At 42.7% G+C, this 27,930-nt stretch overlaps 3 protein-coding genes across 3 annotated transcripts in view; 1 reads left to right on the forward strand and 2 right to left on the reverse strand.

Moving 5' to 3' along the window:
* nfatc1 (nuclear factor of activated T cells 1) overlaps positions 1-12,231 on the forward strand; it is a 45,361-nt gene extending 33,130 nt beyond the window's left edge. Inside the window, exons 9-10 of the mRNA XM_080516069.1 lie at positions 71-700; positions 9,858-12,231. Coding sequence (XP_080372195.1) covers positions 71-700; positions 9,858-9,913 — 686 coding nt within the window. The 3' untranslated portion in view covers positions 9,914-12,231. The remainder of the gene's footprint in view (positions 1-70; positions 701-9,857) is intronic.
* A 4,270-nt stretch (positions 12,232-16,501) lies between these two features.
* On the reverse strand, positions 16,502-18,299 carry slc52a3-2a (solute carrier family 52 member 3-2a; the record flags this gene model as incomplete). The annotated part of the gene is made up of 3 exons (XM_080515557.1): positions 16,502-16,711; positions 16,814-16,937; positions 17,287-18,299. 3 exons carry the CDS (start codon positions 18,297-18,299, stop codon positions 16,502-16,504), a joined length of 1,347 nt encoding a protein of 448 aa, XP_080371683.1.
* A 3,918-nt stretch (positions 18,300-22,217) lies between these two features.
* Positions 22,218-27,733, reverse strand: slc52a2 (solute carrier family 52 member 2; the record flags this gene model as incomplete). The annotated part of the gene is made up of 4 exons (XM_080516374.1): positions 22,218-24,101; positions 25,228-25,351; positions 25,464-26,337; positions 27,604-27,733. 4 exons carry the CDS (start codon positions 27,731-27,733, stop codon positions 23,886-23,888), a joined length of 1,344 nt encoding a protein of 447 aa, XP_080372500.1. The 3' UTR covers positions 22,218-23,885.
* Positions 27,734-27,930: the final 197 nt, after the last annotated feature.

A 27,930-nucleotide genomic window follows, 5' to 3' on the forward strand; every position in this document is an offset into this window, starting at 1 on the left:
TCACACTCGCAGGAAAGTTGGAATATGTATTTACTCATTTAGCTTCTGTTTTCCTTCCTTTTCCTCTCAGTTCCAACAATAAAGACTGAGCCGCATGATGACTTTGACGCTCCCCTGGTGTGCGGCCAGCAGGGTCCGGGCCTGTCCCTGCACCCGAAGCCGTACTACCCCTCGCAGGTCATGACCCCCATGCTGACGTCTGACCTCCGGTCCTGCGTCGTCAGCGGCGGCTACTCCGTCGGCCAGCATCGACTGGTCGCCAAGCCTTCCTCGCTGCCCTCCTCCTCTCCCAGCTCCAGCCCCAAACTGCACGACCTGTCGCCGCCGCCGTTCTCCAAGTGCCTCCCGGTCGGCCCGGTGGTCCCGCAGTCCCCGATCCCGCACGTCTCCATCATCCAGGAGACCCCGGGGCGCTACCAGTCCCCCGGCCTCTACCCACCCAGCAGCTCCGCCTCCTCCTCCCCGACCTCGCAGCCCTCCACCCCGACCGACGCCCCCTTCTCTCCGAGCCCCGACTGCATGACGCCGGGGCAGCCGGGCAGCGGCAGCACCAGCCCCAGCCCCAGCCCCGGCGCCCAGCAGCACCCCAAGGTGCCGGAGAGGGGGCGCCCCCCCCTGCAGGAGGACGGCAGCCCGCCGACGCTGGCCGTCAGCATCAAGCAAGAGCCACAAGAGCTGGACCAGATGTATCTCGACGATGGTGAGCAAGGTTTTTCATACTTTTGAAGATTATCGCGGAAAAAGTTACACTGCAACGTTGATGTCCAGACAGCTAATTAACAAAAAGAATAAGGTTTTATAACCTTCCAGCATTTAATGGCTTCAGTATATCTGCGGGTGCCGATAGATGATTGAGGAGAATCCTCTGACTCACTGATCGTTTCGCCAAGGACGAGAATATTTGGCCTTCAAATCTCAGTTTGGATTAATTTGTACAAAAACGTTGCAACCGTTGTCATTTCAAGAAACTGTTTTTTGGGGGGAAAAACAGTGTTGAAGGTTTGAGGACGGAAAAAATGAGAGGATATGAAACTGCTGCAAGCAGACCAATTATCTCAGTGCAAAGATTGGAGATGGGGGAAAAAATCAAATCAAACTCTGTCCAATGCAAATTAAATCTGCCTGCAAGTGTGTGGTATAATTACTTCATAAGTAACTGGGAAGTGGGAAGGTTCTACTTTCTGTGTTGAGAAATACAAGTAAATTTTGTCAAACACAGCGTTTCTGTTTGTGTAGAAGTCAAAGCTATTGATAATATTGACTTTACAAGCATCAGAGTGTTGACTTATGGGTGATCACATTGTCTTTCATCATCTATGTGCAGATGTTCTCGGGGTCGACTTGTTGGCAGTTATTGTTGACCTGTGGGAATTTCCCAACTGGCAAAGTTGAAAGTTCCCACTTCTATGAATGCACCATTCATCTCACCCCCAAAAAAGGAAATATATTCAACATCCTACATTTTTGTTTGTGCCATTAGTACAAGATGCAACGCACACTATTTTGTTACACACTTTTAACCCCCCAAAAAACTTTTTTTTAACTGTTTTGTACCAACATGTTACAAGCTATCCATATAGGAACGTGAATCTTGTCTTCTCCTTGGGGGAAATGTGTTATGATATTTACATGATATATATTTGACTTCAAGGCACAAAGCGAAGGCTGTGATTGGCTCAAGCATCACAAAACATGTATGTATGCATAATGATTCCTACAAACACGAGTTAAAATATGAATGAGCCGCATAAAGTCTGACTTGGGGTCGGACTTTGGACATGCCTGGTCTGTACATCGGGGGAAATGTGTCCTGCAGCTTGTTTTTTACAAATAATGAAGGCAGACGCAAGCATTAAAAAGTTTTTATCACTGATGCAACTACATTAAATCTTCAGTCATGTGACATCTGGTTTCCAGCTTGCATCCCTGACCCCCATTCTCCTGCTTCTGTTGGCTCACCGTTGAAAGTATTTTACTTTAAACTCGGACTGAGAACATGAATTTATTTTGTGTAAACCCTCCCCCTTCCTATGTATCTCGGGGAGAGAACAAGATTTCACAAACGTTATGAGCTCAGCGCTCTGGCCCTCCACGCTCACCGCTGAGGGCCGGGTGCTGTGCGCTCTGTGTTTGTGGTGATATGAAATAAATTGGATAAGCGATCTTCCTCGGGGCGAGAAAAACCGTCTGGCTGTGCGTCGGGTCTGCTGCGGAAAGGAGTTCAGTTGATAGAAAAACAGAACCCAGCGGCTATCAGCGGGACACACTGAGCTTGGATCGGTCGCCAGAGCTGCTGCAGGATCGTCTGGCTCTCGCTTCCTGACGGAGGCGAGCGAGACGCTGCCGTCTTCCCCTGAACAGCTTGGCTAAATACTTTAACGCCTCGGCTCCGTGCCTGCGATGATAATTGCCCGGACAGAAGCTGGAGTTTTGATTTGTAATTACCGTCTCTCTAGTGCCACCACTTCTCATGCAACTTTAAGGTCTAAACCAGGTGTAGTAAATAAAATCAAAGTATTTAAAGAAGCCACAGCGGCCATAATGGATATTCCTGAGGAGCCAGGCCCCTGCTGACACTTGTTTTCGTTGGCAAATTGAACTTGATTTCATCGGCCGTTCCGAACTTGACGGGGCTTCTCACTTCATTAAAACTTTTTGGCAGAGTTTGATACGACTCTACAGCCGCGCTCAGATGTGTCGTTACTGTAACTTCTGCTCCTCGCAGCTCGCCAGTAGCCGAGAAACTAAAGTGTCACTAAATCTGAATCGTGATGTTCTTCTTTTGGGTACAGAAGGATCTGCATGTTCTTTCCCTCCAGCCAAGCATTAATCGTTGACATTTTCATTTAATACAGCGCAATTTAATTCAATTTCACAGCAATTTAGCCACTTATGCTGTTAAATAGCTGCAGTAAACTACACGCATAACTCAACGTTAGCGCAGGTGGTTTTCATCTCCCTCATTGAACGGCACAGCCCTCTGATAATCACCCAGGATCCCCCTCCGTTACACATACTTTCGCACCGTCCTCTGAGAGGTTGCAGACACGTCTGCTCGTGGAAACTCTGAATCGCGTTGTCTGGCAGTTCGGGCTGCACGTTGAAAATAGCGCCGCCACCGCCGCCGCCGATGCAGAGGGAGATGAGGCCGAGCCGCACCGCCATAAAACTTGCTGACTGCAGAGCTTTTTGCATGCTTCCCTTTGGCTCGCTCTGCGTCTCGGAGAGGTGGCCAAAGCCATACGTTATACTTGCACAGTAGTGCGCCCAAGACTTTTGTCAGTGGTGAGGGAACATGAGCAAAACATGTGCGTTTTGAAGTCGGATTGCAAGCCAGAACACTATGTGATGGGGTTTTTTTTTTATGGCGTGTTGTGGTCTTGTTATGTGTCAGAACATTGAGATTGATGAGCAGAGACTTTAGGTGATCTCAGGAAAAGAATCTGTGAGTCGTACCTGAACAAAGACTTCAAACCCTTATATAATATTCACTCAAATAAAGGTTTGCTCTTTTTCTACACGTCTAAGTAAATCAATGGTTAATTTAATCTTAATCAGAATTCACATCTGCTAGGTATTACTTCATAGCAGTTATTAATGCATTGCTTAATATAATGAGCAGCCAGAAAAAGAAGAGAACACCAGTAGGAGATGTTGTAATGCAAAGCAACAGCCAATAAAAACGACCTGGTTTGAAATGGTTCTGCTTTCTAACTCCAAAGTTACACTGATGGAGGAGGCTGCTCTTGTTCAGTTCACCTCGTTTAAAAACCAGACAAAGTCAAATGGATGCGTTTAACATGATGCAAGGTGAAAGTAATTAAAGATGGATCACAAGAGGGACACATATGTTATTATGCAATTTATTTGATGCATTTGTATTGGGGAAAGTATTTACATCCATCCATGCCTCCAGTGTACTTTTATGTAAGGTTTTCGAATTGGTGCCAAAAAGAAATGTCTTCACATAGAATCTGGTTCTAGAGGGAGGAGTGCATACATGTTCTTTCAGTCTAGCATTTCAGTCTAGCATATAATTGTCTAACCAGGCTCACCAGGTTAGACAATGATATGACATTTGAAGTTGATTTTTACAGCAACAATGAAAGTAAAATCATGTAGGTTAATGAGTTAACACTAATATAAAAAAACCAAACTAAACTGAAGCACATTTAAATTACAAAGTAATAAAAATGGCGAAAGGAAGATGAACAAGACGAAACTGAAGCGAATACAGACATTTAAAGAAACAGTCTGTAAGAACATAACATAATGAAAAAGATGGATAAGAAATACAATCTGGCATCAGATACTCGAAAATCAATTCTAAAACATAGAAAAACTCATGTAAGACCAAACCAAAAGGAAATTGATGCATGCCCAGGTAGAACATGGAAACTGAGGTGGTGTAACAGTTGAGATATTTGCGTGGAGATCAGCAATATGGGACAAAATGTAATTTTGTATTTTATTCATTTTTGTAATCGGCTTTGTTGTTGTCGTATTTCTGATATTATCACAAATACTACAGTGTTTGTGAAAGATTATTGCTTCTGAGCGTGTTGGTGAATAACATTGTTTTGGACGAGAGGCAATCCTGAGGAAATTATTAAACTACACATATGTGTGACTTCAGTCTCCACTTTGCACATACAGGTTAAAATATAAACAGTTATTTCAGCGATAACAAAGTTCAAGAAGAGTGTTGTTGTTTTTTTTAATCTTTCATTGTCTTACAGGATTTTTATGCTCATGTCACATTTATTATGTCTCTTTTGCACAGAGTTTTCTTAATGCACACAGAGTTTCCATTGAGTTATTGTTCAGACATTCACTCTCTCAAGAATACCTGGTTTCACACAAGACTAAAGAGAAATCTTGGCAGCCGCTGCGCCGGAGAGCCGCTCTGTGGTGCCGACTTGCAGTAACCCAGTAGGAGCCTCGTGCTGTGGGCCAAGAACATCTCGTGGCTTGTGGCCTGGACTTGACGTGGCAGTAAAGGCAGAGAGGGGGGGTGGGTTAGTGGTGCTGTTTGCCCCCTTGGCTCCTCCGTCTTTCCTTCACTGCTGATCTGATCACAATGTTTCATCAAGCCTGTTCAATATCTCAGCTTCCGATCGGCTCCTCCGCAGCCTCGTGTTGTTACAGGCCGGATCACGTCGACGCGTTTCAGCCCCTTAATGAGACAAACAGCGCCGGCGTGCTAATTGTTGGGGAGTTCCTGGTTTGTCCCGGGTTTCCTGGTCGGAGAGCTGGGCTGTATCAGCCGGCTCCAGCTGCTGTCAGCTTCCATGAGACAGGAAACCAGCTCCTGGATTACTTCATGTTCAACCCCACCTTGTCTGCTCATGTAGCGCTGGACCCGAACCTGTGCTCTAACAATGCAGCGCTCCGCCGTAAAATGAAGAGTAATGTGCTCCGATGTTGCACGAGTCGACCACAGTCGTGCTCGGGATGTTGTTTTAAGATGGCCAGACTTAAATCTAATTTGAAAAACCTTTAGGAAGAGCTGAAATTTACCGCTGAAGAAATGAATTCCATATGTTTAAAGGTTACATGCAGAGGATTTTAAATGACCAAAATAGGTTCAGGTGCAACTAAATATTAGTAATGGTTGCTACTAATGATGAGTAAAGTGGAAAAAGTTAGTGGTTTTTGAGATGAGCTGGTAACTCTGATTAGTGTGAATGTGTGTTTGTCCTGGGCTGCACTGGTAACCTGTCCAGTGTCTGTTTCCTTCAGCCTCCGTCGGCTGAGATTTAATTTGATAAAGCAGAAGAGAAGATGGATGGATGGATGAAGTGGGGGATGGCAGATGTGAGTGTTTGTGGATGTGGTGTGAAGCCTCTCTACTCTCCTGAGCCAATCAATGTGACCCAAATGACACAGATGTCACACTGGTGCTGCTCCTATTTTTAGCCGTCTGTTGTAAACACACTTACTGATCGATACATCGACTTTTTTCTTTCTTTTTTTTTTTTTTTCAATTAGATCCTCCAAAGCAAATGTGACGGCACAATGAAAAGTGGGCCATGGCAACAGATGCATAAACAGGAGGCCTCACAGCAGCCAACCATGAAATGTTTCAGCCTCGTCTTCTTTTGTTTTACATCAGACTTTTTTACCGTTTCGTGTTAAAGCCATTCCTGCACATAAGACGAATATCTGAACGGCGTAAGTCATCCGACATTTCGATTGTTACTGGAAATGACTACGTCTTGAAGTCCCAGATTTACAACCGGCGTCACGGCTTGGCGGTGAAATAACATCCCCCCCCCCGCTCTGAAGTGAACACCTATATCCTTCTGCCTGCAGATGCACAGAAGGTCAAAGCCAGATCAAATAGAGGCGAGGAGGTCAGTCAGTTCAGTCGCTGCCGGGAAGAGCGCACACATGGCTGCAGGAGGGTGGAGATGAGGTCTGAGTGTTTATTTCTTCAGCTTCAAGTATGTCTTCTGGGTAACGCTGGTCACACTTCCACAGGAGCGGCGGCGGTGTGACGCAGGACAGAAAGCATCTCCCCTCGCCATACGCACAGAAAAACAGTCTTGATTGTGGTAAAACCAACAACAGAGCTACAATGCAATACAATACAATACAATACAATACAATACAATACAATACAACATGTGAAACAGAATAGGATAAAATAGGATTTTATGACAACAAACAACACCGGCCATTGTGACATGAATTCTAGTGTTTTCAACGTTTCTTGTGTTTCTGCGTGTTTGCTTTAAGTTTTGTGTCTAAAAACGCAATTTGAAATGAAAACCCAGTTTCCAGTCGATCGCTGTCATTTTCTCACTCTTTATTTTCTCTCTGGGCCAGATAATGAATAATAATATTTTATAAAATACTCAAATACACTTTACTTTGTAACATTAAAAAATCAGCAAACTTAAAAATGTATCTAAAATTCTGTTATTCGTGAACAGTTTGTAATACGAGTCATAAATGGATTCTCACTTTTTGCATTTTTGCTGATTGTCTTTCAGCGAGGCTGTGGACGACTTCTTGAATCACTGATTCAGCATATATACAGTAAAGCCAAATGTTACACACACAAAGCAACACAAAGGCTCATAAATCTTTTTACATATATCTGCAGTACATAGGCAGGTTGATTGAAGAGAACACTTCTTGTCTTCCCCAAAGGAGGCGCCGTTTTTCTGTGTATGTTTGGGTCTCGTGTACATAAAACTGAGAAATATCACATTATCAAAACTGTGCTGAGTGACGCCTATTTATAGATTTAATCCTGACTGAATTGTGTTGATCCTTTATGAGGAGGAATTGATTTAGAGCAGGTGAATATAAATATATCTTCACCAAGACACATTACTGTGAGTCCCATTATAAATCTAATCAAATCTCCTGAGATCTCACGGTGTTCCTTTATCAACAGCAGCGGATTGGATAATAGAATAATAGAAAGATAATGTTTAGCAAGGTGCTAATGCATCATACAAACTGTGAATACAGGCTGAAGTTACTTTTAGTTGGAAATATTTAATGCTGCTTTTCAGTTCATTCAGGATTAATGAGGCCGTCCGCTTCACAATTCAGTGAAATATTAATAGTTAAAAGTTAAATTAGATTCGGTTTAGTTAATATTTAAACACATAAGAAGGCATTATCAAGATTAACTGTGATTTTTACCGAGCCGTGATGATGACTCAAGCTGTACTCGATGCCTCGCTCTCGTTTCTGTCCAGTAGAATGGAAACTGAGTGAATCAGAATATGCAGCATCTCGGAGTTTCTCCTCTGAAACTTCAACAGCGCCAGTCTCAGATTGGACTGGAATTAATAATGATAAGATAAGATATTTATATAATGCATGTGCAGTGTGATTTACTACTAAAAACCTGGATCACGTACAGGTCTCTATGACGTCTAAAGGTTTATATGATCACTTTTTCTTGTTTCTTCCCACACACAAAAAAAATAAAAGCAACAATCCTAAAACATTTCAAGTTCACAAGAGTAACAGAAACACATCACAATTTTAAGAATTGTGATGAAGAAGAAGTTTTTCAAACTAAAAGTTGTGAAATATAATTCCTTTTTGGTCAGTTTTTACCTTTGAACACATTATTATTATACATAAAGAACATTTAATTGTGTTTGTTTTTTTATGACAGATTATGAAAAGTCACAGAAATTTTAACAAATACAAAATTGAAATTTTCCATTATTTGCAACTTGTGGCCTATAAAAATTTAGGACACACCTTGAGCAAACGTTACTGCTGACAATCATCTCAAAGAAGAGACGTTCACCTCCACAGGACTCTTTCAGAGAAATGTCAGGAACTGGATTACTAATTCTATAGAAGTAATCAGTTACTTGCGAATTACTGCCAAATAGAATGCCTTTACTCACTCCCAGCTCTGGTGGGAAGTGAGCGATTGTTCTGCTGCCTGTGGTGGAAATAAATATCTTTTATTGGAACGAAAAGGGAAAATAAAGCTTCTTTCATTGTGTGGAAATCTCAAGTTTCCAGGCTGCTTTTCCTCTCGGTCCAGTCAGTCAGAGGGAATTCCTCCCCGGCCCGCTGGCTTGGTTTCTGGAGGTCGGTTCCAGGGGTGTTCCCCTCCTTCCTCTCACATTTCTCATCATGAAGCATGAGGCTGATTGAGAAGCAAACCGAAGAGGGGGGGGCACCAAGTCTCCTGACGAATGAGTTCACAGTTCGGAACAATAAGAAGCGATGGAAAGAAAAGAGCAATTCCCATCCCAATCTCCTTTAATCTAAGTTAAAAAAAAAAAAAAAAACTCCAGATGACTCATTCTGTGTTATCAGTTCATTAATATCTGTCTCTTTGTCCTGGTTTAACTGGAGTCGGCCTGCATAGCTGAGTACACAGCTGATAAAAAACAGATAAACAAGTGCACCTGGATCCTTCCGAGGCGGCGGGAGGTTGCATCATCCCTCTTGATGAAAAACGTCTGGGGATCTCGCGTATAAAGTGATTCTGTTATGTTGACTGAGAGGAAGTGCACGCGTCTGCACGGCTCAAAGACCTCGTATCCAAAACTGCACTAACACACGTATTTATGCACAAAGTTCTGCATGGTGCCTTTCAGCTTCTATTTTTTTTTTTTTTTGCTTTTATAGTTTTTCACTAACTTTGATGTTTTTATTCGATGCTGCTGTCATCGGGCAAAGTACTGTTTGTATATTTTTGCTTTTTACCCCAATTTCTGGTGGTTATTCAATTATTTATCTCTCTAAAATGTGTTTTTAGCCAATATCATACAACTAAAGCTGACATCTTTGATGATAGAAAAATTTGTTTTTCCTATCCATCTCCTTTCACTTTGATTTGATTGATTGTCGCCCAACAAAGGAAAGGTCTTTCTCCAGTCTTGACCAGTTATGCAGGATTCTTCATTGATATGCAGGTTTGGCCCGAGTGAACATGAATCTCGATCTTCGTTGAAGTGAAACACAGAGTGTGTGTCGGCGTGTGTTAATGGATTTTGATGGGAGGTGTGTTGGCCTCACCCGCTGTCGGATTTAAACATTTTCAAATCATGATCGATGACTGATTACGAGGCAAATACACTTTGTCGTCACCAGTCACCAGCGAGGAGAGCACAAAGGAAAAAAACTCCGAGACGTGATCCTCGTAGCTCAAGAGTTCGTGTTCCTGTCAGATCGGATCGCTCGTGAGTCAGAGCAGGTTTCAAGACGAGACTGTGATGATTTCATGCTTTGACTGACTTTTATTTCAACTCTTTTAGACTGACATTGATATTGATTTGTTTTTCTTCTTACTATCTGTGTGGCATTAATCAATGTACTCACTGTCCTTCTCTTTCTCTCTCTCTCTCTTTTTCTCTCTGCAGTCAATGAGATCATCAGGAACGACCTGTCGAGCATCTCCGTCCACAGCCACGCGTAGTTTCCTCCAAAAGTGACATGAAGCCAAAATAAAAAGGGAAGCACAAAACAAACCTGACTCCACGCTTCACGTGCTCGGACTACAGCATGCAGGAAGCAACCAAAAAGGAAAAAAAAAAAAAAAAAAGACCAGGGTCCAACGTGTGCCTTGTTTTTCATACATGAATGCCTTCGAATAGAAAATATATGAGGAATTGATCACGTGTAAATGTAATTCACATATGTAGCAACCAAACCTGCCATTTCCAGCCCCCTGACCACAAAGTGTGCTTTTAGAGGACCAAGATTTGTTTTGGGGTTTTTTGTTTTTTTTGTACGTCTTATTCTTTGTTTGTTTTCCGCAGTTTGTAAATGAGTCAGTGCCTATGAATGATGTAATGTGTGTATATACAGTATGTATAGTGCTTCGGTCAGCATATCCGCCTTCGCAGGGAGAACCGTTGAAAGAGAAGTGCCTTTTTTTTTTTTTTTTGTAACTGGAAACAAACAACCAGAGCTCGAGTCTGACTTTTAACCTCGAATTATGAGACCTGACGTACCTTTTCCCTTCACGGCAGCCGCGGCGGGCGAAGAGCCGCAATTACAGGAGATAGTCAGCCTATATTAAAGTTGTTTTCATTTATTTTTATTTGTTTTAACCTTACTGTTAAATCACTGAATGGTACTCCAATCTGATTGGTCCAACCAGGAAAATACAAATTCTGAATGTAATGACTTGGTTCAGTGATTTCATTCTCGTTTCATATAGTTCATTATTGTGAAAATGTTCAAAACACTTCTTTTTTTTTTTTATCACCACCAACAAAAAGTACTTGTAAAATGTTCCATTAAAACAACAACTTATTGGGACTTATTTAGCAGCATAAACTGCACAGATGAAATTTCAGGGCGTTGGTGCATTTGGGTGTATCCAAACACAGTCCTGCTATTTTAACAGCAGTGTGTGTGTGTGTGTGTGTGTGTGTGTGTGTGTGTGTGTGTGTGTGTGTGTGTGTGTGTGTGTGTCCAAAGTGCAGCGTAAGGTCCAAAAATGTTGTACTGATTCTCCTAATTATTGGTAAGCATGAGTTCTTCCTAACCACAGATAAACCAAGCGGAGATCACGTGTTGGGGGATTAGTTAGCACGTGAATCACGTTATCCACAGCGGAGAAAAACATCCACATCCTTCGGCTGTAAAAATAAACAAAACAAAAACACTAACAGCAACATAAGTTCATTTGTGGAAGAAAAAATGCATTGACGAGTCGATAGCAATGCACACCAGTTCTCGGGCAGCGGGAGTTTATTCCAAATACTCAGACTGCCGCAATTAAGAAGCGTTTCAGGTGTTTCATGGGAATTATTCCCCGTGCATGTTTTGCCACTTACATGATATGAAGAGAACATTGAGACCCGCCACAACCTGCCTGTCACACTTCTATACTTCTACTATTCCGCTTCTCATGCCGACACTGCCGCTGTCATAATTACAACGGCCACTAGAGGTCCCCATGATCTTAAACGTGATGATTTTAATCTGATTCGGGGGAAACATTCTAAACCCCACAATCGAGGGCGGGTAACTTGGATGGCAGCTCAATCGGCTTTATGTTCAGTCGGGCTTATATTTCATTCAAACTGACAATTTTTTCATTTTTTTTTTTGCATCTTTAGGTATTTTCTATTTTCTGCTGACTTGAAAGCAGCACAGCTTTCGGAGTAAACAGTTGGCTGCAGAAATACTTCGGTAGGAATCATCTCAGTTTCGACAAAGCTCGACTTTTATTCCTCCCTGGAAGCTATGCAATCTATTTAGTCACCTTGAAGAATGTAAACCCTCACCGCCGTACCAGAGAAGCTTTCTGATCCAAAGCGTTAACAGCAATACAAATATATCCTTTTTTTTTTTTTTAAACAGTTTTTGTATTTTCGTATTTATTCTCGTAGCATGTGCTCTGTTTATCCATGGTTATCATACAGCTTCTTTTACATGGTTATCTGCATACTGTGGTTTATGTACTAATTTGTTTTGTGCTCTTGAAGAAACTGAACGGGCGTTATGCACTTGTTCTGAGGTTTATATGTATTTATGAGTCTTAATCCATGTAATTTAAGAGCACTCGAGAAGCCATGCTGAAATGTTTACTGGGGAAGTCATTTTCAGTCAGCAACTCATAACTCTGCTTTGTGATATTTTGTGTATTTTGTCAATAAATATGCCCTGAGCTCTTCACCCTGTATGTTCCTTACTTGTTGTGAACATTAAAATCAATGGATGTGTGTAAATTCTGAGTCACGGTAATTGCAGGGAATCACTTTACCTAGAAAGAACAACCACAAATGATTATATTTAACCTCAAATAAACATGTGTAACTTAACTCGTACGGTTTTTTTCAAATCCTGTTTTCCTCTTTGTGGCGACGAGCACACACACCAGGTACAACTATCAAATAACGATTTTTCAACTCTTTCACTTTAATCCTTGCTGATTTAATGCATTGGTAGGTTATTTATTTCAAAAAACAAACACGTTTAAATAACTTCCCATTGTTTATTTGTGATTTATTTAAATCTATCAGAGATTATAAAAATTATAGCATCAATATTAATTTTTTTTATGTTGTGCCCTTTAGGTCTCTTCAAATTATCCTTCAATATTTCTTTCAGACTTTCTTTCACTTCATGAATCACAATCTTTTCCAATCTTGGGGAAAATAACTATCAAATATGTATTAATTAACCCTTTATATGTCAGTTTCTAATTATTTTTGATACAATGCAATTTGTGCTATATTTCCACTAAACAAATCCTATGAAGATGGAGATGATTGTGGATACGTCAAAACTTTTGCAGCACCATTAATTTGATTGCATTATTATTTTTCATACTCTGTGTGGTCACAAAGGACCATGAAACACTTTTTTTTTAATTGAATTTTAATCTCACTGCCCTTATATTATAAACTATGCATTTGTGAGAGTTGATATTTCTACTACATTCAAACATTTATCTATATCTATTTATCTAAACAAATCCCTCTACTTGACCTATAGTAGTAGTGCTGAGAAAAGAGGCACGTGCTGGTGTCTCCTGTCAGCTGGTGGCTTTAATCCAGTTGCACACTGACACCTTGTGGTCTGCAGGGTTTCTTCTTCATCTCAGACAGAACTTTGCAGGACTGACTCCTGCTTGTTTTCATAAGTTGATTTATTTTTTATTTTTTATTGTGTGTGAGCTTACGTGCACTGATTTAAAATGGCATGAAAATCAGGAGCTGCATTGTTGACTTTGCTTCGCCGCCTCACTTCTGTTGTGACGCCTTTTAGGGAAATCAGGTGTGAACCTGAGGGAACGTGATGTTGGTCGTCCTTCGTTAACGTCAAGCTGCAGCTGGACTCACCTGGTAAGGACGGATTTCACGTGTCAGCATCATTTTTTATCAAACATATGGTTCATAAATATCTCATTTTGGGGAGGATTTGTGTTTGTTGATCCATGTTTTTGGGAAAACATACTTTGAGTCAGTATTTTGGAGAAACAAATCAGATTTTATTCCCTCCCCCAATATATTTTCAATGTCTACTTTTATTCTGTCACTTGGTGGTCTGGTGGATAGCACGCTCTTGTCTAACAGTGAAAAATCCTTGCTTCAAGTCTCGCACTCCAGGGTTAGGGTTAAGGTAGGCACTGCAGGAAATGACAGGATAGGTGATATGTAAAGTAGAAAATTAGACATTAGATAAAATAAGCTAGGAAATACAAATTATTTGTCACAATAACATTGTATTTCATAATGTTACATATAGAATGTAGGTGAGGAGATTATGGCTGGTGGATTGGTGACGTTCGCAATAACCATTCATAATGAAACAAACATGCCCCACACCCTCTTTCCAAGCCTTTCTATCACAGAACGAGCATCAGAGAGTCTAAAAAAAAATCTCATTCAAAGCTGTAGTCATCTGTTTTCTCTTCCCAGCTTAGTCCTTTCTGCTTTGAACCCCAGTCCTCAAAGATGGCGAATGTATCCCACAATGCTTCGCTGGCCTCTGGTAACCAGACCATCTGTGAGCATGTGCAACTCGGCAAATCTCTTCTGGTGCTGTCCGACATCCTGGCCTTTCTGGTCGGCCTGCCCGTGTTCGCCAAGCTGCTGTGGCTCAACCTGACGTCCAGGAAGCCGACGGATATCCTCAACTTCAACCTGGCGCTGTTCCACGGCGTCCAGTACCTGCTGTGCGCCTGTCACCTGGCCATGATTTACTGGAAGACAAAAATCCAGCAGCTGTTCATCACAATGGTGGTGGTTTACGCGCAGGTGGGCGGTCCAATGAGCCTGTCTTTCATATGTCTGGAGAGATACGTCGCCGTGATCCACCCCACCTCCTACCCCCTGCTGAGGACGTACAGATGGAGGGAGGCCTGTTCCGCCGTGGTGTGGCTCACGTCCGTCACCATCACTGTGGTGGTCAGTCTCCCCAGTGTGGTCCTCGACTCCAACGTCAGTGTGCCGTTAAAGACAATCCCCATTGTCGTGATGTCCGTCATGATTCAGGTCATGATGTTTTGCACCATCTTCATCTTGAGGGCGCTCAAGAAGTCGGGCCCCGGCCAGGACAAGCTGCACCCGGTGAAGAGGAGGGCCTTCGTCACCGTGTGCGCCACCTCCGCCATCACCATGTTCTGTTACATCCCGGTGACGCTGCTGCAAAAGTTCAACGGCGTATGGGATTCGTCTCTCCAGTGTGTTTTCATAGCGCTGATCATGCTGCTCTTATCGGCTGCCAGTGTCGTGCACCCCATGTTTTACCTCCACACACAAGGGGAGCTACATTTCTGCCGGAGAGGAGAGAAGAATCGTCTGTGATCAGCTTTCAGTCCTCTAAACGAGACGTGAGAGAAAATGAAAGTTCCATCCCTATAACCGAAGTAGAGCCTTTAGCTTTCAAGACAACAGTAATCAAATAATTTGTCACGTTAATTCAAGCTTGCATTAGTTTTCACATTGCACCAAATACAACTTTGTGCTGATTTTGAAGGTGTTCACGTCATTTAATTGTGTATTTTTGCGTGACTCAGCTCGTAGAGTGAAGAATCGTCACCCCATGTATTTATGGGCTTGTGACTTAAAAGGAAGATTAATAGGAAATGACTCCATAGATTTACTGAAGTCAAAGGTAAAATGAGTACAAATGATTGATGTCTTTCAAACCATGCAAATATAACCAGAGTGCACTTATGAAGGTGCAGAGTAAAGTAATCCACATGGCAGAAATAAACTCTACAACACCAGAGACTCTGCTCTGGTTTTAGTGCCTTCGTTTTTTATTGTTTCAACCTTTTATGTTTTGTTTATTGTTTTACCATCTGATTGTTTTTATTGCTTAACTTTTTTATTGTTTTTATTGTTTTAATGTTTTTATTTTGCCTCTTATATTTTTATTTCAATGTACAGCACTTTGTCTCAGCTACGGCTGCTTAAAGCGCTTTATAAATAAAGTTGAGTTGAGTTGAGTTGAGAGATGGAAAAAGAATTGGAGTACGTTTGATTTGATGGTCAAATTATCGTTTCTATTCCTGAAATGTGGACAATTTCAGATATTTCTTTGAAATTACGTAAATAACAACTTGTTCTGTTTCACATCCTGATAATCTGTACATTTTACATTTGGTTGATGCCATACTGTAATGCAGAATGTAATTTTGTTTTTCATTTTTAGTTTACTTTAGCAGTGGAGAGGATGTTTCTGATGGACGGGGGCAGAGGGGTTCCAGCTTGAACATTTACATTTATCAGCATTCTTTCCTCTTTGGGACTTTTAAAAGGAAATCATCATAAATGCACATGAAGTGAAACTTTTTTAAATCTGTTTGTATACAATCAAATTGTAAATGCTGTGAGTTTGAATTTTAGGGCATGACTGATGGTTTTTGATAGAGATTAAATATTTCAGTAAATATGTTGGAGAAGGAGGCAGATGATGAAGTGTAAGTGTGTGTTTTATGAAATAAACCAGTGAAAATGAAGTAGAACATTCAAATAATGTTGAGATTGTATGTTTTTGATGTCATTTATCAATAAGAAGTAAACAACATGACTAAAACAAGGATATGTAAAAAAAGAAAGAAAGAAAAACAACACATTTACAATTTCTGAATCATTACCACCAATTACAAATGTACATATTTCTAAAGTCAAAACATTTTTCTATGAACGGCACAGTCAGTACACTTAATACACTTTTATACAAACCACATAAACAGAACAGGTCCACTGAACCGAACAAAGCTTGCCAGTGATTCCTGAAACCTGCAATAATAAAACGGAGTAACATTTTTCATGAAACTACAAGTTTTCGACCTGTTACTGAGCTGTTTAACAAATGTATTTATTTTCTAGCAAGGTTTCTTTATTTACATTTAAAAAAACATATAGCTTAAATTCACAGCACCCTGTTCTTCTGCTTCTGGTTGATAGAGTTCTGAAGGAAATCAAATTCTAACAATTAGAATTCAGGCCTGATCCTTTGTTTTTAACCAGTGAGGCAGATGCAGTGTTGTCACATTAGATTTCAAGTACGAAAGCTTCTTCAGGACTTCCTCCTTTCAGGGACATTTGGTGTTGCAGGGGTCTCCAGAAGAAAACAGTCCATACACACTGACCAGAGGGAACATGGTGACGGCGCCCAGCAGGGAGCCCAGCTGCACCACCGCCCCGCACCACACGAGGGCGCTGTGACCTTCATCCCGCAGGATAATCCCGATCATCACCTTCACATAGGATAGACTGAGAATAAAGAGGAGCCACACCACCACCTAGTGGGAGAGTGGGGGCGTCACGTGTCACAAACCGGTTGTTTCTTCTAACTCAAGATCAGAACTAAAGCCAAAAAGTGTTTTGTTTTTTTCTATACTTACAATGATGACTCCCCCCATGATGTCGTTTACCAGCAATGGACACGGACTGAGCGCCGCCATGAACATTATGTAGGCTCCTAGTCCACTGCCCCCCACTGTGAGGGCCCCCATCAACAGCAGGGACCTACACACACACACACACACACACACACACACACACACACACACACGCCAACCAGTCAGTAAACTATGATAGTTTCACAGTCTTTGTCACAGTCTCGCAAGAAGTGCATTTATTCCCAGAGAAGGTGTTTTTAGGTTTTGATCACTAAGGAATATGATGTACAATGGAGTGGAGGCTGGGACAGGAAGGAAATACAGAGTAAAAACTAGAAAATACACTTCAGGTTGCAATAACTTCGTATGGGGACTCGTGTAAAGGAACACAGATGAATAGACACCTGGTACCTGAACATCATAATTGAATGTTAAATGTGGAGTTAGAGTAAATCGCAGCTTTCTCACACACTGACCTGATGGGGAGGAACATGGCGATGAAGCAGGCCAGAGGGTTGGACACGGCAGCCAGAGTGGCTGACAGATGGTAGATGTTGTTCCCGTACGGCAGGCACGAGTACGACTGCACGGAGGGCAGGACCACGTTGCTCAGGGCGTTGACCCAGGCCAGAATCGCAAAGATGTAAACCACCTGCGGCCAGCTGTAGGCGCCGCTGCCGAAGCTGCTCCTGGGGTTCTGGTTCGGGGATCTGTACAGATCCATCATGGGCTTCTGCTCGGCCCAGTTTCTATTCTTGGGGGTTCTTGGCTTGGCCCTGTTGGTGTATCGGCTGCCGGAGTGCTCCAGGGCCACAGACGGGTGGTAGTTCAGCAGGAGAAACGCCACCAGACACACCAGCATCATGGCACTGAGGAAGAAGAAAAACACCTCTGCCGAGAAGTTGGCGGGCTGATACTGAGCTTGGAGGTCGAAGGCCGAGGAGCCGTTGGCGGCGACGAGGGTGTCATTTAGAGTCTGGGTGCTGTTGACGCAGTGCACCACCCCGACACCCTGGACCAGCGCCACGAGGGCCGGCAGCAGGCCGCTCACGCCCTCCCCGATGTAGTACGTGGTCAGATACTGCGGCTTGAGGCGCATCATGAACGGCAGGAAGGTGACGGACGAGGTGCAGTCCACCGCGGCGAGGAAGAAGGTCAGAACCAGGAGGGCCACGCTGCGGGGGACTCCCGCCACCACCGCCGTCTCCCTCCAGAAGAAACCCAGGAGGAAGGTGGACACGGTGCCCAGGCCGATGATGGCGTAGACGACGGCCGCCTCGTTCAGGGCGCCGGGCCGGAAGCGGTGCATGAGGGTGACGAAGAGGGGCCCGACGTTGGCCATCTGGATGAGGACCGACAGGTAGGAGGGCAGGAACCATCCCTCGGGGACCTCGGGGACGATGAGCGGCAGCTCCACCCACAGGCCGTTGATGGAGACCCAGGAGCCCATACCGAACAGGACGGCCAGCAGGTGGGTGAGCAGCGACATGATGGAGGCCGATCAGTCTGCAAACACACAAACGGGGGATGGAGATTTTACAAACACGGAGCTGTAGTTAAACGAACGCTGCTGTTTTTCTTACATCTACTGAACTGGGAACGAACATGCTGATGGATAAGTTTAAATCTTTGCAATAAAAGCCAAATAAAACCATTTACGCTCCAAGTTTTGGACATATCATGTTATTCTTTGTCGTGTAAACGGGGCCTTAATGTTAGTTGATGTTGTAAAAGTGATGCACACAAGGCCGATTGTGAAATATCAGAGAGTATTATAAAGTATTATAGTTTCAAGTTCAGGAGTCTGCTCAGGATCAGAGTTAATAAGCTCTACAACGTTGCAGCCAGAGTTCAAGATACATTCTTTTAAGGTTTTCTTTGTTGGTAAAACTACTTTTCTGCACCTTTAAGATTGCAGATCATTAAAATGAATAAAACAATGATGCTCAGCATCCCAGATTAAAGTGTCACCAGGAGGAATCGTCTTTCTGCTGAAGATGCAACACATGATTTATTTGATCCAACATCTGGTTAATATTTGCTCACAAGATGAACTCGCAGTCTCTGGGACACGTGATCCTGCTACATTTTGTTCATGTTGTCTGTGTTTTCTTTCGCGCCGTGCAGAGTCTGGGGCTGAACCTGCTTCACAAAACCATCAAACACGCAGCAGAGGAAACACGACCACCTGCTGGCAACTATTGCACAAGATGAGAAAACATCCCAGCAGACCACTGGCTATTTCAAGAGAAAGTTTTTTACATTTCTAGAAAACTAAAGAGAAACATGAAACAAAGTTTCTGAAAACAGACTTCTTAAAGCTGAATTATTTTTAAAGAAATGCATTTTTGAAGCAACGTCAAGTAATTGGAATATTTCTCTTTAAAAAGTTATTATTTCACTTAATGTGTAACTTCAGATTAAAGCATGAATTCTAGATATCGGGAAAACATTTTCTTTTCACCCCCAGCAGCTTATCTTGAGGAAAAACAATCAAAACTAAGCAATTAAACAACAATTTTAACATGTAGACACGTCTCAAAGCAATAAAGATAGTCACAATGCCAGCTTGCATCTCTGCAGATACTCACATGATGTTTGCTGGAGAGTTTTCTTCCGACACAAAGCAGCCAAAGTCCTGTGCAGTGAAAAATCTGTGTGCACCGGGGGATTAAACCCTCCTCGGGCCGAGTGGGTGTGAGAACACGTAGCCAACCATGACACAGGTCTGGTTAACCGATCATTGTCCCAACTTCTGATCCCATCACTGTCGGGACGTCCCTGGACAACCAGGACGCGTCACATGCTGGGATTACTTTCACTCACATCCACGTTTTGTTGTCTTCTCGTTGCCTCCGGGGTAAATTTCTGTTTGAGTGAGACGCATTCATGAGAGGGCAATGATTCTGCTTAGAGAGGGGGGATCATGAGAGCAGAGGTGAGAATGAGGGTTTACACTGCTGAGTTGCATAACGACACATGAAAAGACTCTATGGCCTTATGTAATCAAACGTCTGAGCTGCTGTTAATGATCCTTTAAAGAAAAAATTTCAATTTTGTATTTTCGCTGCGAAAACACGCTGCAAAAATGTTTTGTTTTTGACGTAAAAATGTTTTGTTTTTGACGTTCCAGGTCCGTCTAAAAAAAAGATCGAAAACCTGTTGCAAAGTGTGAAATTGATCAAAATGACAGTGTTTCATAAGTTATTTTACAAAAAGTGGAGCGACATGCTCTATGATTATAAACTTGTGATTAGTCTTAAAGAGTGAACTGGAGTTTAGTGAGATAATAGCAGAGCCGCGTGTGACATTGTGAAAGTTACCAGTCAGTTTGTGAGCAGGAAGGAGTGTCAGCCGCTCTGCAACTATACAAGTAAAGTGACTTTTAGAGACGCCACTGAAACCTGAGCGACTGTAAATGTGTTACCTTTAACTTTTCTTTTCTACAAAGAGGGCAATAAAGTCATCTAATCTTATCTAAACTAACCTTTGTGTGCTCCTCGGTAGATTTTCCTGCATGTTTCAAAGTTTCAAATACTTAATCATTTTTGCCTGTGTTAACAGAAGTGTGGAAAAAAAACTGCAGGTATTTAGGTTTTTATTCTTCAATCAAGTTTTTTAATTACAAATCTTAGATCTAATAAAAAGCCTAGAATAGTGGGCAGAGACACAGATATATATATATATATATATATATATATATATATATATATAGATAGCTAGATAGATAGGTAACTATTAATCAAAGATGTTTTTTATTACACTTTTTAGGATAGAACATTTTTCTTCTTCTTTTGGGTTTAACGGCAGTTTGAGTCCTCAATGTTGCATTACCGCCATCTGCTGGTTTTATCCATCTCCATCTTTTCCAACCTCGTCATCCCTGATGACCGTTTCCCTCTCTTGCTTATCAGCAGCTTTTTTTTTGTCCCTGATGACCGTTTCCATTCTTCTTCTTCACTTGGGTTTGAAGTTGTACTACTGCCACCTGCTGGTTCATGTTACTCCAGACCGTTGCTACCGCTGAAAAAAAAAAAGTTGGCAAAGTCTTCGAAGGGAGAAAAAGAGCAAAGGGCAGAGACCGAGTGTGAAGTGGCCCAAAGTTGCCCAATCCAGGAGACAGCTGAAAATGTACAACCTTCACTTATCTGAGACGCGGCTCCCACTCCACTCTCAAACCTCATGTGACCTTTTTTTTTTTTTTTTTGCCACAAAGCACTGTTTAACATCACGGCACATGTTTAATGATTCTTCACTGCTGCTGGACAATGTGCAATATTGTTTTGAAGTACTAACTAAAGTTATTTGTTGCTCGAAGTTTGAGAACAGAGACCTCAGTGTGACGTCTTTATAGGATATGAACTTCTGTTTTTTTTTCTCCCCAATTGCCACATGGACACGTCGAAAATAAAATTTTGTAAAAAAAGAAATTTGCAGCAAAAATATCAACTTTAGGTGTATTTTATTTTTTTCGCCCCATAATTACTTTAATTCAATCTCTATTTGGGACTGGTATAACTTTGGGACTGTTCTGTGTGCAGTTTGCATGTTCTCCCTGTAAGCGTATGCAATTTCTCCAAATATTTCGTTTCCTCTCACAATAAATAAAAAAAAAAGAAGGAAAAAAAAAAAAAAGTCTGTTGCTCACCGCACAATCAGGTGTTTTCATAACTACTGGTGTTCAGGGTTCATGGTGTTCTGTACTCAGGACGGGAGCCAGAATCCGGGTTTAGAGCGGAGATTTTTCAAACAATGGCCGGGAAGGAAAATCCAAACAATCGTCAACATTTTTACGACAAAAGAAGCTTTGGAACGTTTAAAACAATCTTTATTGTTCACCAGCCATTTCACATCAAATGACACGTAATTGTTTTAAGTTATACAACGGAAAAACTTCAGGTTACTCCCATTCAGATAAACACAAATTATTGATAAATAAAAGCAACTACCACCAAATCTTTAAGGCAACTTCGACATATCTGCAAAGTCTGAATTTACTGAAGCAAAAATAACGGATCATAGCAGCACGGATCATAATATTACCTTTCAATGTAGGTAGTAGTACATGTACGTGTTAGTGTTACTTCAAAGACCGAGTCAGCAAAAATCCCTTGTTTGAGAGCAAACTTTTGTTCCCTTAAGAGAAAACCGGACAAGTAAATTATATAAAATGTGACAAATGGTAAAAAAAATAGATGCGGGTCCCATTTTTATTTTATTTTTTTCACCAATGAGTTTATGGATTGCATTTTCTGCAGTGCACCATAGTGTTCCATTTGTAATCTGTCAAAATGACTGGTAGTGAATTTTTAATGTTAAGTGCCATAAAACAATTTTGTAGATGCCAATGAAAGTAATAGAAGGGAACAAAAGTAAAGTAAGGCACTATTATTGTTCATATGAGAAGATTAACATTGTATGTGTTGAATAATTTACATTTTAAAGAGAAAGCCATCCTTTCACTTTAAAATGCAAGAATAACATTTTTATTAATATATTATATTTAATTGAGTTAAATATAATATATTATATATAGATCTATTATATATAGATCTTTCCTTCTGGTAAAATGAACATTTTGCTGACTCAAGTAGAAATGTCGGGTTTTTCCTCTTCATTTAGTTTACCGGTAAATGCAAAGTGTCATAGGAGCACCAAGTTGTAAACATTGCTTTATAAATCAAACAGAATTTAATAGAAAACCGAATAAATTCCAGGAAGCTACCGCCCAGAAGAACTTGCAGTAACTCCCACTGGAAAATAATGTTGTTGTACCTCAAGTCACAAGTCTATCGTCATACATTTTGGGGCACTCGGGAAAAACTTTGGCCTCGTTTACTCGACGACGTTTCAAGTGAAAATCTGTCATTCTTGCAATTTCACTTCAGAAAACATTTACACGGCAATGTTTTGAAAACGATGTCTGTTCACACGGAAATGATAGAAACGCTGACAATTATGTAGCCAGCGTGTTGGGCCACTAGTGGGTGCTGTTGGTCACACGGTTCAAAAGACGACCTCTCTCAAGAGGAAAAAACACAATTGATTGATTAGTGATTCGAGGAACTGCAGTCAACAAAACACCTTTCTGCTCCTGATATCTGCAGAACAGCTGTGAACAGTGACACGTCAGACTATTATCTCCACTATCAGATACCAAGTCAAATAAGAGTTAGAGTTTAGCAGGCCAGTACCGGCCTTTGACAAATAATCCATAATGTGGTTTTGAAACAATACCGAATGCGAAAGTGTAATCAAGTATTGGAGTAAAACGACCTCTACATGGCCAAAGAGAATAGTTGCTTAAAACTTAAAATTTTCACCAAAATTGGGACAATTGTATGATAAAAACCAATGATTTTTTTTTATTTTTTTTAAGCAACATTTGTGAAGCTTAACAGCGACGGGGTTCGGCATTAAATCCAGGAATGTGACTACGTGCGTGAGCTTTCAAGGTACTGAATTGCAAATTGTAACATTGTAACAATACTGCCTCGAGTGGATCGCCTCACTCGTGTATCAGTAGAAGTGATCAAAGTAAATAATTACATTTGAAGACGAGGTAGCCAGACGCTTGGGGAGCGCTGCTGGAAACGAGAACTTTGCCTTCCTGTAGTGAGCGGTGAGCCGGGCTGCAGGCCGTTACTCATTGATCGCGATCGGGAGCAACAGATGAGAACGAACAAGTTAGTGATTATGTCCCTGAGCTCTCCCTTGAAAAACCTCATATGATCCGTTGTGCTGCACCGTAAACAACTTCGACCACAGAGGGCCGTTGTGAAATGCCTCACAAAGCACTTGTGGTCGTACGACAGCATATGCACTTTACATCCCCCCCCCCGGCCAATGTGCGGCAACACAATGACCCCCATTGTCAGGGAATGTTTACTTCCACAAACTGAGAGGCCCTTTGAGTCAGGAGAGGATTCCTCATTGATCCTCAAGGATAATCAGGCCAAGAGAGATCCGCTGCTTCCGATGAAGTTATAAACAGTCATTTCCCAGGAGGGAGGAATGAAAGCTGCGTTTGCGCACCGCCAACCGTTGCGAACCACACAGGACAGGCGGGCGGCCGCTACTGCATGGTGCAGTTGGATACGCAGTCCTGACCTCTGGTGAACACGTGAAAGACGTTAACCAGCGGGAGCATGGTGAGGGCGCCGATGAGGGAGCCGGCCTGGATGGAGATGCCGCACCACAGCAGGGCGGCGTGGCCGGCCTCGTGGAGCAGAGTGCCGATAACGACCTTCAGGTAGGAGAAGAGGCCGGTGAAGAAGATCCAGGAAACAACCTGCGGGAGACACAAAGATTGTGGGTCGAGAGATTGATGAACGTCATTCTTCTCCGCACATTCAAAGTCTTGATTTCCTAATCGTTCATCTTCTCCTCGGCCTTTTCACATGAGCTGATGTACGAGAGCGTTGACACACTGCCGGATTTAAGGGTCAGAATACATCAGGCTCAGCAGTGATATGAGGAAAACATCACAGCTCCAGATGTCAGGAGTAAAACTGGGAGCGGTCACTTCCTGTTTTGAATGACCTTGAAATTTGTCACATAATTTGTTGAAGAGCTTTGGTAACGCGGTGTCTGAACTATAATATTAAGATACAAAAGCTATTGAAGCATCTCATTCACGAGGTTACAGACCAGACTTTTATTTTGCTTTTATGCTCAGAAAATACACTTTATAAAAAATGTTTTCAATCAACTCCACTGGATGTAAAGGTTTGAGGCAGTTAATGGAATAAATTCAGAGTCAGGATGTGAAATGACAACCTGCAGACGGCAACAGGGACTTCAGCAGCATGAAAATGTGTACGTTTGTTAAAGTCTGTAATCAAGGCTTCGAACGACTTTTAATACACAGAATTTATGGACAATAAAATACTTAACTTTTAACATCTCAACTGTTTAGCTTTTTTTAAGACGAGTCAACAAGTCTTCATTTAAAACTTTTCCACACAGATGCACCGAATTATAGAAAGTGAAATACATTCAAGTGGCGTTTGTATGTTCTTCCTGTTTCTGAATGGACTCCTCCATTATTTGTTCTCATTGATTTTGACTGGTCACTAGCAGGGGACCCCTGCTGTTCACAGTGGGATTCGAACCTGCAAACCTCTGAATACAAGTCTGAAATCTGAAGGCCACAACTGCCTGCATTGCAAGTACTGGATCAAAATGCTTTTTTCACATAACTTTCCGAGACCAATGACCTCTTTGTTTACTAAAATGAAAGATTAACGCATATGAAGGATATTACATTAGCAATGCTATGATCATGGTTTATGTGTATGCTCAGATACTGAAAATCTGACTGTTCATTCTAGAAGTACTGTCTGACTCCAGGACATGGTGGTTCTGCTGTCGACGTATGATGGCAGAGCAAAAGAGATAGAACTCTGACCACTCACCACTAGAGCCTCTCCAGCCGGCTCCCCTAACAACGGCGGACAGGGACTGAGTGCAGCTAACGCCATGAGATAAGCGGCAAACACTCCGGCTCCGACAGACAAGAAGCCCAGACCTGCAGAGGACCTGGAACACAAAGTGGAGGAGGGGAGGGGGGGGGGGGGGGGGGGGGTCCAAGGTTAGGAACGTTTTTGGAATATCTAAATACCGAGTGTTCAGTAAATCTCCTGTGTCTCACCTGAGGATGACAAACATGGCGAGGAAACAAGCCAGCGGGTTGGCGATGTTCCCCAGCACCACAGAGAGGTGAAAGGTCATGGTGCTGTACGGCAGACAGGTGTAGCTTTGCACGGACGGGAGAACGCCGTTGGTGAGCGCGTTGGAGACGCCGAGCAGCACCAGCAGGTAAATGTTCCGCGAGGTCCAGAAAGTGGCGGACGGCGACGGCGGTGGCGGCGGCTGCTGCTCCTCCACTTGGGCCAGTTCCCCCGACGCCGGCGACCCCCCGTTGTGCAGCCGGCGGGTCTCGTCTTCGTCCTTCGCCGCGGCCGCGTCCACGGACTCCTGCGGCGGCGAGTACTGCTGTGACTCCGCCCGCCTCTGTGTTAAGGCCAGGAAGCTCAGGGCGGAGATCGCCAGCATGACGACCAAGAACCAGAAGAAGCTCTGCACGGGGAAGTTCTCCTTCAAATACCGCGGCTCCACCGTGCCGTTCACGGTGTTGCACTCCAGCTTCCCGACGCCTTGCCCGAGAGCCACGATGCAGGGGAACAAGGCGCTGAAGCCCTGCCCGATGAAGAAGGTGCGGATATACTGCGGCGGGTACCGGAACATGAAAGGCAGGAACGTGACGTTGGACGTGCAGCAGACCAGAGACAACACGAAGGCGAAGAGCAGGAAGGGCAGCGAGCGCTCAACTCCAGCGACCACGACGGTGCACGACCAGAAGACGGCCAGGAACGCCGCCGCCACCACCGCCAGCGCCTGGATGCAGTGAATGACGAGGCGTTCGTTCAGGCGTCCCGGAGCGCAGTGGTGCGTTATGGTCACCGCGATCGGCCCCAGGTTCCCAAACGCTATCAGCACTGAAAGGGAGGCAGGAAGGTTCCAACCTGGAAGAAAGGGGGGGGGGGGGGGGGGGGGACGAGACGTTCATTAAATATTGTTAATTTGGAAAATGTTTATTATGTTTTTCTTCTAATGTGTATTTATGCTTTAATATAGTGGAAAAAATAACTCAGGATAAATGACTGTATTTTTGAATACATATTCATTACATCATGTCAACAAACAATAATATTAAGTTTCTTGTTCATATTAAATCAATAGATTTATTAAAAAACAAAAAAGGTTTTATTAAGTGTGCAATCCCCTGCGAGACACCAGTCACTTTTATTACCAAGAAAATAGGTGCATATCATTCAGTCCAAATATACTTGGACTGAATGATATATTTTATCAGTCAATGAGCAGCGTCCTATCTCTACTTTATAAATTTGATTGCTGCTGTGGCATATATCACATGGACTTTGATGTTATGAATGAACTTTGATTTCCATGAATGACAAATACCATGTTCAGATTGACGGCTTTAAAGGTTTTTAATACAATTTGACATGCATCTCCCTGCTATGCGACTACTAGGTGACTATATCCAAGATATTTTTTGGAAACAGGAAAATATTGAGTTTGTAATCGAGGTATGATGATCAAGTAAATAGAGTGGTTCACTGATTACTACAGCAAAGCTCCGAAAGTCACCAACTTAATTTAAAGCATGCAAACATGTCCTTAAGGCTACATTAATAAACATATTTGAAGTCACTGCTAGAAGTGCAAAATACAGCTGCTGCATGTGATTACTTTCCCTCAATCGATCTAACAAAAAAAACCATTGCAACTGTGTCTCAAGTAAAGATCAGATACTGTGATCACACTAGACTTTCACCCAGAAAATGAGATCTGACACACATATTTCCAATGGACCACAGCTAATGACGAGTAACAAAGGACACACTGTTAGAAATTGAACATTTATTTATACTGGGTAAAAGTGAATTGGCACACAAGACTGTGTCATATCATCTGACACAGTTTTGTCAATATGTTTCATATCCTAACACTACAGGAAAAGTGTAAATGATGGATGAGATAAGAACGTTAACAGTCATTTCAATGCAGACACTCGAGGGTTAATCTTCCATGAACCTTCACGCCACCTGCTTTGGGCTGAAACCTCCGAGGTCTAAATGAAAAAAAAAACAAAACTATTTAATCCAAACTGTGCTGTGATAAAGAAGATGAAACACGAGGTTAGAGGGGATCGCGGTGTTTATGTGTGTGTGTGTGTGTTATCTTCGGGCGTTTGTTGCACTGACCTTCGGGCAGCACGTCGACGACCACCGGGAGCTCGACCCACAGACTGTTGACCGAAACCCAGGAGCCCATGGCGAACATAGCCATCAGCCCGTGGGTCACCGCGGGCCTGCTCCACCGACCGCCGGACATGGTAGCGTTCACAGCCTCCTCAAAGCGCAAAGGAGTCCCGGCGGGAGGCGTGCGGCTGTGCTGGGAGGGAACGCTGTGAGTCTCCGTCGCACGTCGCCGTAACCCGGAGAATGGTGGACGCTTCTTGCTTACGCAAAAGGCCCCGCCCCCTTTCACTATGATGCCTTCAGGGTGCCTCGGAATTTCTAGCATCACAG

Source organism: Blennius ocellaris (genome assembly GCF_963422515.1).
Source record: "Blennius ocellaris genome assembly, chromosome: 20".
Classification (NCBI taxonomy): Eukaryota; Metazoa; Chordata; class Actinopteri; order Blenniiformes; family Blenniidae; genus Blennius; species Blennius ocellaris.